The 11,587-nt window shown below is 41.1% G+C and overlaps 2 protein-coding genes and 1 pseudogene across 3 annotated transcripts; 1 reads left to right on the forward strand and 2 right to left on the reverse strand.

Moving 5' to 3' along the window:
• The first annotated feature begins 2,848 nt into the window (after nucleotides 1–2,848).
• Nucleotides 2,849–4,215, forward strand: BDBG_17866 (uncharacterized protein). The gene is made up of 2 exons (XM_031725493.1): nucleotides 2,849–3,343; nucleotides 3,739–4,215. The coding sequence occupies exons 1-2, from the start codon at nucleotides 2,996–2,998 to the stop codon at nucleotides 3,988–3,990; spliced, it is 600 nt and encodes a 199-aa protein (XP_031581013.1). The 5' UTR covers nucleotides 2,849–2,995; the 3' UTR covers nucleotides 3,991–4,215.
• Nucleotides 3,563–8,914, reverse strand: BDBG_08801 (GTPase activating protein). The gene is made up of 4 exons (XM_031723729.1): nucleotides 8,074–8,914; nucleotides 7,421–8,010; nucleotides 7,003–7,359; nucleotides 3,563–6,942 (listed from the first exon to the last, which is right to left on the reverse strand). Exons 1-4 carry the CDS (start codon nucleotides 8,485–8,487, stop codon nucleotides 5,556–5,558), a joined length of 2,748 nt encoding a protein of 915 aa, XP_031581014.1. The 5' UTR covers nucleotides 8,488–8,914; the 3' UTR covers nucleotides 3,563–5,555.
• Nucleotides 3,646–3,733, reverse strand: BDBG_17867 (annotated as a pseudogene). The gene has a single exon. The product of its transcript is annotated as a tRNA-OTHER (tRNA).
• Nucleotides 8,915–11,587: the final 2,673 nt, after the last annotated feature.

Here is an 11,587-nt window from a genome sequence, read left to right on the forward strand (position 1 = left end):
GATCTCAGGAACTTAGAAGCCTGTTCAGATAATAAAGACTCATGCTTATGCATAGATATTCAAGTCTACTTAATTCATGACATCTGCATCATTGTTATTCTTCAGTGTGAGTGTATAAGTGACTGAGTTATTTCTCAGTGCAGGTGTATAAATATAACATCTTCTATCACTGTTCTGTATACTCTTGAACTTGATAAGACAGTCATTCAATGTCTGAAGTTATATACAGAAATCTTCATAAGTCTGATCTTTATCTATACTTATAAGAGTCTGTAAGAGTTTGAAAGTTAATATCTTCTTGAGTATATTAATCTTCATTCAATTCTCTCAAGATTAATTACCTGCTTCTAGAATCTTGATATTGAAGTCAGAAATGAATGTTGTAAGAGAAGTGTTTCTCTGTCAGATACTCTGTAATTAATCTAACACTTTCTATTATATGACAGTGTCTCAGAACAGAATATCAAGATATTTGATAATATTATCAGATATTTATAACACTGATTTACATGCTTTTATCTGTGAATGAAACTTCTATTTTATATAATTCTTTAATTATTCATTGATATATTAATCTTGATTGATTAGTGAACTGATGACATCTTCATTCATACTCAGTTTCATGAGTATTTTCATTCTTCATGATAAGTAGAGAGTGAGATCAGAGACATTGAAATATACAGAAGTATCTAAGTATTCTTTCAGTGCTTTTATATTCAATTCTGCAGATGTTGAAATTGTATGAGTTTCTTATTGAATTAATTATTGAATTTTCTTATATTGAAGTTATTGAGTTGTATGCATATTAGCTATCTATTACTGTTGTAATTTCAACATTGCTTAAAGTCACTGTGATATTACTTCTATACTCATGTTTAAGAGTTCTCTCATATTATTATTAGACATGATTTTATCATTTATTGAATATGAAATATCTGTGATATCTGAAGAAGTGTAATTATATAAATATCTTATACATCTGAGATGTTAGAACTCTCAGGTCTTTCACTAATATTCTCTTGTAAGATCTTATTACAGAGTCAGAGTAACAGATAAGCAAGCTTCTATCTGAGAACTCAGTGTTCACTTAACTGTTTCTCTTTCTTATATGTTGTTACACATTCAGATATCTCTCAATGAATAATCATTTCTGATAAGAAGATGATATATAGATAATTATTTCTAATAAGAAGATAATAAATGTTTTTCAACTATAAGAGGCCTACACTAAATAGATTGATATAATATTGATAGGTCTTATATAACAAAGTGAAAAACATTAAAGAAGGAAAAGAAAGAGAAAGTGTGAGAATCAGTAATTAAAGTGAATATTTATACATATACACAGTGTGTACACAGTGAAACTTTGAGGTGAAAGAATAGAAATTCCATGAGTTTTTCAGCTGAGAATCAGTGATCAAGAATGACTGAGAATCAGAGCTGTCAGCAAAATCTATGAAGTGTAAGAGAATAGTCTATATAATGATCGGGCGCAGCCCGTCACATATATTATTACATGTTCAGATATCTTCTCAATAAATAATTATTTCTAATGAGAAGATGATACATGAATAATCATTTCTAATAAGAAGACAATGAATATTTTTCAAGTATAAGAGGCCTACACTGAATAGATTAGTATGATATTTATAGATTTTATATAACAAAGTGAAAAATGTTAGAGAAGAAAAGAAAGAGAAAGTGTGAAAATCAGCAATCAGAGTGAATATTTATACACATACACAGTAGTGTACGCGGTGGAACTTCAGGGCGGAAAAATAGAAGTTTCATAGATTTTCAGCTGAGGATTGAAGCAGTAGAAATCTGTGAAGTGTAACAGAATAGTCTATATAATTGATTAAGTGCAGCCCGCCACACATTTCAACAGTAAATAAATTAATATACTTACAAAACAGAGTTATTTTTTTAATCTTCTGAATTATAAAGTGTATTTAAAATCCGAATAAAATTTTAATTCTTTTTTTCTCTATCAGCTTCTGTTAATTAATTAAAAAACAGAAATATTATTAAAATTCATTATCTTTCAGTAAAAAATTTATCAATTTTAATTTCTTTATTTTTAATTTTAATATTTTTTTAATTTTCTTATATTACTGTTTATTTACAGTAATACTTTTTCTCTCTCTCTCTTTTTTTATCTTGATTTTAAATTATTTTTAAGATTTCTTCTAATTTCACTGCTACTGTATAAGTCTTATTATTACTTTCTTTTTCAATCTCTTATATATAATATTATCTGTAGACTGTATGACTGTGTCTAAGATCAGAATTAGAATATTTAATAATTTTATTATCAATTTAACTAATCTCATTACATGATTTTAACATTAGATAGTAGTCTTATACTATCTTAGTAAGACTTACTATTTACTCTTATCATATTTTTTAAATAAGATTATGATTTTTACTTCTCAATTTAAATTATTTTAATTACTTTAAATGACTTTAAATCTTATTTAAGTGTTATCAAAAAGTATTACTTTTAAAAAAATTAAAAATAGTCTAAAAAAAACCTTAAAATGTCTAAAAATAGTAACTTTATACTAAGAATAAAACTAAATAAGATTAAATAAGATTACTTTCTTATTTTTTCTAAGTCATGATCTTATTTTGAGATCTGATATATAGTCACTTTGCATGTTTTTTTAATGATTAGTCCCAGCAGGATTCACACCAAGAAATGTATGAGACCAGATTAAATGGGATCAAATGTGAAATTCATGGTCCCGGTGGCTAGTCTAGTCATCTGTATTATTTCTATACTTAGTTCAGTCTAAATTTATTAAAAGTGTTACTTGAAATCATTATTATTCTACTTTCTTACAGTGTTTTTTCAAGATATTATAACATGTCTTGCAATCTGCTTTCTCTTATTTGAAGATCTTTTTCTTCTCTTTCTTCAATCTGTGATGATGCTCATTCCCATATCACTTGCCCCTGCGCTCCAGCTAAGCTATTTGTATCCCTGACAAAAATGAACCATAGCTACGTTCCCCAGGATATGGCAACGCTCGTAGCAACGCTAGGCGGACCTGACGAATACACCAAGCGTCTCGAGTACCTGCACGAGTCCAGTCTGCTGTACGTGGGAGACGAACAAGCCTTCCTCCCCGTGTACCAGTACCACTACTCGGGCTGTCCCGCGCTCTCCGCAAAGCGGGCGCACTTCTATATCCCCTCCCAATTCAACAACTCCCTCAATGGCATCCCCGGCAACTACCACAGCGGGGCGATGGGCTCGTTCCTCGCGCTCGCGATGATCGGTCTATACCCCGTCGCCGGCCAGGATGTATACCTCATCACCCCGCCGTTCTTTGCGGAGGTGAAGATTCGCAATTATTATTATTATTATTATTATTATTCCATTATACTCATATGCAAGCGGAGCTTATGATGAGTCCTTGCGTGATGTTAAATACAGGTCAAGTGTTGGTTATACAGGAGGAAATACAGGTGTTGAGACCACGCCAAGATAACAAGAACATAGGAAAATACAAAGGAGTGACAATTAGATACATGCGATAATAACTTCCCAGCCCAGGAACACACAGCGATTCATTGGAGCGATTTGTACACCTCTGTATTTATTAGGAACCTGAGGTGCTTGAGTTCCGGATTTAATGTATCCCCTGCGGGTTTCGAACCCACGCGCCTTGGTTTCCCACACCAAGGCGCTACCGGGTGGCCGCATTAACCATTCGGCCACCGGGGAAAAAGAAGATTCGCAATCCCCTCACGGGGAAAGTAGCGATTATCTGGAACATAAATTTTGATCCTTCATATGAGGCGAATTATATCCAAGAGGCAAGGCGCGATGGGGAGGTTTGGCACAAGAACTGGACTGGACATGATTTATTTGAGAAAGGGGGTGTTTTGGAGCTGATTCTTGGGGGTGAGGAGAGTAAATGGGGAACAAGGAAGAAGGATTTGCCGCCTAGTTTGTCGACTGGGGGGTTTAAGAGGTGGTAGGAGGAATGTTGAGGAGGGGGTATTTGTTAATAGGTCAGCTCTACATTTTACTCATTGAAGTAAATGGCTCAGGGGGAAGAAGGGGACAGTATTGGTGGAAGTTTGCTCCCATGGGAAGTGTCTTTTTCTTTCTCTTTTTGGGCTCTTTTTTGGTTGGCTACAACGAGTGTTGACTAGATGGATTTACATCAAATCAAATGAGGATAAACTAAACTTCTTGATATATGGGGAAGCTCGGCCGAGTTCAGTGGCCGTCAGGGGTCGCAGAAACACGATGTACGGAAACGGCAAAGGATTACTGTAACTCCTCGAGCCAAGAACAAAATAAGATAATTAGTTTTGCAAGGAACATCTTTATGGCATTTCCATAAAGTAGGTAACATAAGGCCTTGCCTACCTACCTACCTACCAAGATACCAAACCATCAAAAAGATTATGAGACAAGAATAAAATTCGCCTGCACAAAATAGGAATGGCGGGCTAATAAAGCCAAACAGTAGGATGGCGGTCAAATAAAACATCCCAATAGCCAACCATGACGAAGGAGTAAATATCTCCAAGAAAACCGGCAACAGAAGATAGAAAAAGATGAATTAGGAAACAAAAAAGGAAAAAAAGCGAAAAAAGAAAAGAAAACACGGCAAGCTATATATTATAAGAATGAGAGTCGGGTGTGAAGTCCAAAAGGGGTATATATATACTTGAACATTGAACATTTCAAAGAAGAGAAAAAAAGAAGTTACACTCCTCCGTTTCATCTTACTGCGTACGTGAGGCATTGCTGTACAGTACATAGAGAACCGTTGACGAAGTGTACATATGGAACATGAGATGGTTTAGAGGTGGGCCAAAAAAAAAAAAAAAAGAAAAAGGAAAAGACAAAGAAAAGAAAAGAAATAGGAACAGGACGAAGAGAACTAAGGAAACAAGAAAAGGAAAAGGAAAAAAGGAAACACATAGAAAGAATGGGATGGCTAAAGAACCATGCAAGAAATTAATTCGAAAATTCAAAAATAAAAATAAAAATAATATAAAATTTCCGGCGACTGGAAGACAACCTTAGGATACATAAATGACGATATTACAAAAGTTGGTACAGAGGTGGTAGGGTTTGTCCAAGAGGGACCAGAAGCAAAAGGTAGCCGTAAGAAATACCTAAGAGGCGCAAAGAAAATGGTTTTAAAGTAAACAATGAAATTGTCTCGTGAAAAGGAAATAAGGTGCCAGGTGAAATGCAAGTCAAAAAAAGAGAAAAGGAAGCCGCTTGCTGTGAAATCGCAGTTTATGAAAAGTCCAGACTTAAAATTTCTTAGTCGTGTAACTGACCCCATGCTGAGATCCGTTCAGCAATATCAAAAGGCGGTATGGTGTGTATGAAATGAAGAATGAATGTAGGTCGGTAGCGCAAAATCAAAGACCGGACGAAGCAAGCTCTGTTGGGACCATTCAATGCTCGAAATTTGGAATTTTGCCTCCCAGAAAGAGGGGACTGAGGTACATGTTTGTTGCTAATTGCTAACAAAGAACTTCGTCCTAATGCTGAGGGGATTAGGGAAAGTGCACGGCTATCGGGATTCAGACGAGGTAGACACGGTCCGTTTCGTCCATCCGCTAAAAAACCCCGCTGCAGAAACGCCGGCGCTCGAACCTGGCGTTTTAACAGATTCTGTCGGGGAGTGTGGATAGGTTTTGGACGTCGCAGGTGAGTTGACGGTGAGACTGCGGCTTAAATTAAGTGGACCAGGCCCCCTAGTTGAGCTGTCTGCCGAACGGCTTATCAGCTTCCTCAAAGAATCCAGTTTTGCTTTCACCTCTTCTAGCTCCTGTCGAGCAACCGCCTCCGCAGTCTTTGCGTTGACAAGCTCGAGGAGAAGATTCTCGTCAGGGCCTACGCGGGAGTCCTCGTTGGACACAAATGCCTGTGCTCCAAGGCTGCTGGTTCGTTTCGAGAAGGTAGAAGCGGATGAACCCGTCCGACAAAGCTTAAATTCGCGCAAGCCAGTCGATCCTCTATCCGCGGAACCTGTGGAACCTTGAGGCTCGTGCGAGGTGCCTGATCGGGAATTTTTTCTCACACGGAGTTCTTGGATGATTTTCTCGAGTCTTTGTCTGTCTTTGTGGGCCTCCTGCAGGCGAGCTTGTGCTCTTTTCAGCTCGTCCTTAACTTGGGAACACTCTACATCTTTATCGTCAATGTGTCTGCTCAGGTCTTTACATATTGAAGCCTCCTGTGCATATTTCTCCTTCCACTTAACCATCTCATCTCGGAGTTCGCGTTTTGTTTGAACTATTGAGGCACGGCGAGATTCTGTGGGAGAAAATCGATTAATGGCTTTGGCGAGTAGGGTCGCATGTTCATGTTCGTCTTGGCCGGAATTTTCCCTCAAATATCCAAGCATTAGCCTTCCAACCTGCTGGTCTTCTTCTCGCTCCTCCCTTTCTCTCTGGAGGTCTTTGGCCAAAGCTGCCTGTTCGCGTTGCATGTCCGTCAGAGCTGTCAATAGATCTTCTATTTGACTGTGTAAGTCTCTATCTTGATTTGGCGTTCCAGCCATTCTCGTTTTACGCTTGGTTGAATCCACGGCGGAGGCTTGGGCTGAGGAGGACTCAGTTGGGGCGGTGCTAGCATCGGACGTTGATTCGAACGAATTTAGTGTAGAGGCCATGCTTTGTTTGGAGGGGGTTCGTCGCACAGCACTGGAGGGCCGTGAAACCAAAGGGGGGGCGTTTGGATTCAACGTAAGTGATCTAGCAGAATTATGGGATCCGGATCCCGCCCAAAGACGTCCTAGGAACCTTGAAGCGACAGCTTGCATCTGAGGAAAGTAAACACTGGTTGAGGTGGCTTGCGATTCTTTATAGCTTGTTTCCAGTTCCTGCAGACTTTCCCGCGTCACGAAGGAAGTCAATGATACGAAGTCCTGGACTAGTGTGTCCGCGCTACCTCCATATCTATCGGGATGAGACGTTAGTACATGGTTATTGTGGGAAAGAAATAAGGACACCACTTACGTATCCCATATACTCCTGGCAAGCAAAAGCTGCATAACATCTTCAAGTTCCTCGCATGCTAGGAGCTTTTTCTGATTTCGCTGCATGAGTGAAAGAGCCACTCGCATCAATGTTTCACAAGCTCCCTCCAAAAGTAAAACGTCGTAAATACGGAGAAGCATCGGCAGTGGACATGTAACCCCAAAGAACGACAAGAACCACTGAGAAACATAAACCGGCTCGATTCTCAGGGATTCCAAATGCGAGTGGAGTTCCGGTAAATGACGCGAAAGGAGAGTCTGAAACTGATATATCCGTAGGTGCAAACCAGACAGTGTTGGCAAGAAACAGGAACGTAGATCATAGTGGTCCATGAGGCTGTAGAAATAAAATAGTATTAGTGAGTGATAAATGGCAATGAGAAAAGAGTTGTGCCTACCGGACGAGCACACAGAACGCCTCAGCGTCGCTCATGTGCATTAAAAGAGGGCCAACAACAAAACCCAATCCCTGACAATACCCGATCTTGTCATCATAAAGACTAAAACATCTTAATACCCTTCCTAGCATCTGCTGTCCCTCTCCATTCGGGTCACGGAACATCTCCACACTCGGGAAACTTCTACCAATATCTTTGCCAATTAAGCCCTCATATGGACTAGTCTCCCCGCTGAGCCTCTCAAATTCATCTAAAAGATCCGAATCTCTAGCACCAGCAATGCTGGGCCATACTACTCCTCTTAATGGTGGGGGCACACCCGCTCTGATCTTGTTCGAGGTCAATGTAGGTAATCGTTGAGCAGTGTGGTTGTAGTCTGCGACAAGCGCAGCCCAGAAGTCCAACTCGGTCATCTGAGGGGTGGGGAGCTGGGAAAATCGCAGGGAAGTTCTCTGCGGTTCGTCCACAAGCTTTCTGATCTGATGAAGAGACGGAGGACGGGAGTCCTTTCGAACATGTGAGCCTGACTTGGGATTCCCGGCCAGTGCATTGTTCTCTTGTTCTAGTCTCGCAAGAAGTAGAGCAGTAGACTAATGCCTGTAAGAAAATATTCCATGGTAGAAGGAAATCGCGTTTTCAACAGATCAACTCACCTCATCTCCAGGGTCACTCTTGGACTCCAATTGCTCTGTTTTTTCCAATTCTCTCCAGTCAACGTGCTCACTTCCCTCTTGAGATTCCGGCCCACTGCTTCCTCCGCTACTTCTAGAACCTGTAGAAGAAGAAGAACCTGTGCTTCCTGATCGAACCTTGGAATGCCGCCGTGGAGTGTCCTCATTTGGTGGGACAATGCTTTCTCCCTCAGCAATATCTTCGGGGTCTTCTACAACTGGAGACGAGAACACAGCGGAGGTACGACTAACAGAGTCCGTGGTCTTAGGGCCGAATGAAGCGTCTGAAAGGGGTACGGTAACCATAGAATCCGTCGGCTGCGGCTCACGGCTGTCGGAAGCCAACGAAGACCGAGCCTCGATGGATGATTCTGGCATATCTGGAGAACAATCCATGCTGAATATCTGAACAATAGGAGTGCCGGTTGCTAGTGGGTAGGCATGGATACTAAAACAAGCTGCATGCAAGTGTGATATCGAGACACAGAATAGGCGTGATATGACAAGATGGGGTGTGAGGGGGATTGGACCAGTTTAAAAGATGTCTGGATTACGGGAAAAAGAACGGGGAACAGGGCGAACCAAATGAGGGGGTTGAAGCTGCAACAAGGTCGCCGGCGACAATTGCAGGACCAAAGGAGTGTGGGCGACCAAGGATCGCAGTACTATTAGGGAATGACTGGGGCGCTGCTCTTCCGACGCGAACGTGAAGATGAGACAGGAATGAGTAGGGTGTCGTTCGTCGTCGGGAGTCCCTACGAGACAAGGGACGATAAGGGGTTTGAGACCTGATGGATGCCGTAATCCGTTAGTCAGAAACGGCCGCTATTTCTAAAGAAGGTTAGCGAAGTATAGTTTAATTTAGGTTTTCAGGAATAGGAAAAAACATCAACCAACTCAGAAAAGATCAGACGCAAGAGAAATACGATACATACTATACTATAGGCAACTTTTATACCAATTCTACTTGATATGTACTATGCGCAGGAAACAACCCTATTGTCGTGCTTTCTTTGACGTCGGTAGGGAATATCTCTAAACTCCCATTGTTGTCCTTTGTGCCATCGCGAGGCAATCTTGCAGCTTTCTATTGTTGCCCCTTTTTGACGTCGCCGTCGCCAGTTGGCCCAATGGGTATTCCCGGTCTAGAATCTCAAACGAGTTGATGTTTCTCCGGTCTATTATTCCCTCCATCTGATATTTGATTCATTGAGAGGTCGACTTCTTTTGAAGTTGAAGCCACCATAGCGGTTTAAAAACCCCAGAAAAAATATCGGCGGGTGGACACTTTCGAGTGCCTCCGAACAGAAATACACGTAATCAGCCTGCCGTTCGGTCTTCATGTGCCATAGTGACAATAGGAAACAACTACTTTTGTACGGTTTACTTAACCTAAAATTTTTTTAGGATGCAGCTTTGACTGTCTAGGGGGCGATCTCAGGCCCGTGCGAGAAAGCTACATGCAATAAAATACTATTAAAACACACAAGTCACGGAAACAACTCTTCCCAAGTGCAATTTATTGTTTGGCCCCATACTTATTTTCCTAGCTACTTCAACATGAAACCCCTGATTGATATTTGATGAAACAGCACTGAGGTTCAATGTTCACTCCTCGTCTCTTTAACGAGCGACACGGGACCACCATTGTTCCTTATGTCAAGTATGCCCGGTATCAAAACCAAAAGCTGGCAATCCAAAATCTCATCATATTTCCATCCAACTCACGAGCAACTTCGCGTCCTATATACCCCAGAAAGAACGCGCTGCTTGTGCGCTATGCTGGCCGTCGCGAGAGTTTTCTGACTAGGCAGAACACCAACAGCCGCCTGAGGCATAGAAGCAGTTCGGGCGTGGGTCGCAGCAGTAATAACCGCGGCATACGCCGACGCAATAATAGCAAGCTACCAATTTCGAAATGGAAGAAAACCTTAATCAGCTCCGCAGGATTCCCGTCCATATTGAAACGGGCGTGACGAGGAAGATAAGAAAGCAAAATATAATCATACCATCTGCGAGGACATCACCGTTACCCTTCGTGGCAGGAGAGGTGTCTAGGGAGTTGGCTATAAGAGAGCAGAAAATACGTTAGCTTTTCCCTAAAACCGATTGTGACATATACATCATACTGGCCGAACCTACTGGCAGCCTTTTTCTCCATTTCAGGAGCAGCGAGGATTGTGGTTAGGCCTGAAAACAGGCAGAGAAGCAAAATATTGAGCTTCATATTGCTTTTCTTTTTTCCAGATTTTGGTTGGGCTCTATTGTCCTTAGATTGGCTTTAAGGTTTGACACTCTTGAGGTTTAACGACCGTGAGGGAAGAAAATAGAGGTATTGGAAAGGGGATTTTACTCCCTTTTATGTCTTGTCTGATTCACTGAGCTCCAGATCAACTTCCCTCTTCGTCCCCTTCAAATACCACCTCTTAAAGGATGCGTTCCATCGTGTATGACAATGCATACTCAAAAATTCACAAACACGAGGCCGTAAAACCTGTTTCTTCCACGATCTAAACGCTCCGATGTCCCCAAATTTCCTATTTTAAAGAGCACCCCTAGGCAACGATATGAGAGTGCAATTATCTGGTTATAAGCAGAATATTGCCTCATACACATCACATTTTCTTGCCTTTTCCTCCATGCGCCATGATTAGAATCCCTGGCACGAATACGAGCTTCGCGGAATTCCAAAAACGGGCATTTTCGACTTCGCAAGATAATGAGGGCTTTGGATGTTTTCAACACAGTACATACACTATAATCCTGATCGTCTTCGAACATTCTGGTTGAAAACAACCTATTTCATATAGGCTTGGCGCTTATCAAACCGAACGGATTCTCTCCGTCTTAGATAGGAGATCATGTTGGACAAAGGAGCATGGTCAAGCTATCAGAAATGTGCCAGCGCAATAGGCGGCATTACCACCCCATTCAACACCGGTCAACAATCTGGAAGCTTGGGTGTCATCCCTCCTACTAAGGGATCCTTGTGGGAAAATACAAATGCCCTGAACCAATCAAGCGTGATCTCCATGAAGTTAAGGGCTGCAATTTAGGTTCTGACCCTTCTGAGTCCACATGAGTATCTCAAAGGTATGAATTAAGATTCGTGAGCCATTGGAGCCGGTTCGAATCCGGGGAAATCGGGGGAACTCTGTATTTTTATTCTGAACAGGCTATACACCCTGATCTGGCAGGAAACAAAATTTAAAAACGATGCAGTTCTATACGCAGTACATTTATCTTTTGGATATGCTTGCTCCCTTCCTTGTACTCCTACATCCCACATGCTTTCAACCGCTGCAACAAAGCTGCAACCTACCATCCGGGCTTGCCTCGTACCACCATCGTGTGTTTACTTTACTGCTGCATTATTATTGTAAGAATTCGTTCAACCCGAAGCTAGACAGGGATCAGGCATGTTTCGATCAAGAAATGAGCTGAGTGGATGACACGAATTCATATCTCTGCGATATAACAGAAAAAAAAATTAAGA

The sequence above is a fragment of the Blastomyces gilchristii genome (assembly GCF_000003855.2).
Source record: "Blastomyces gilchristii SLH14081 genomic scaffold supercont1.29, whole genome shotgun sequence".
Classification (NCBI taxonomy): domain Eukaryota; kingdom Fungi; phylum Ascomycota; class Eurotiomycetes; order Onygenales; family Ajellomycetaceae; genus Blastomyces; species Blastomyces gilchristii.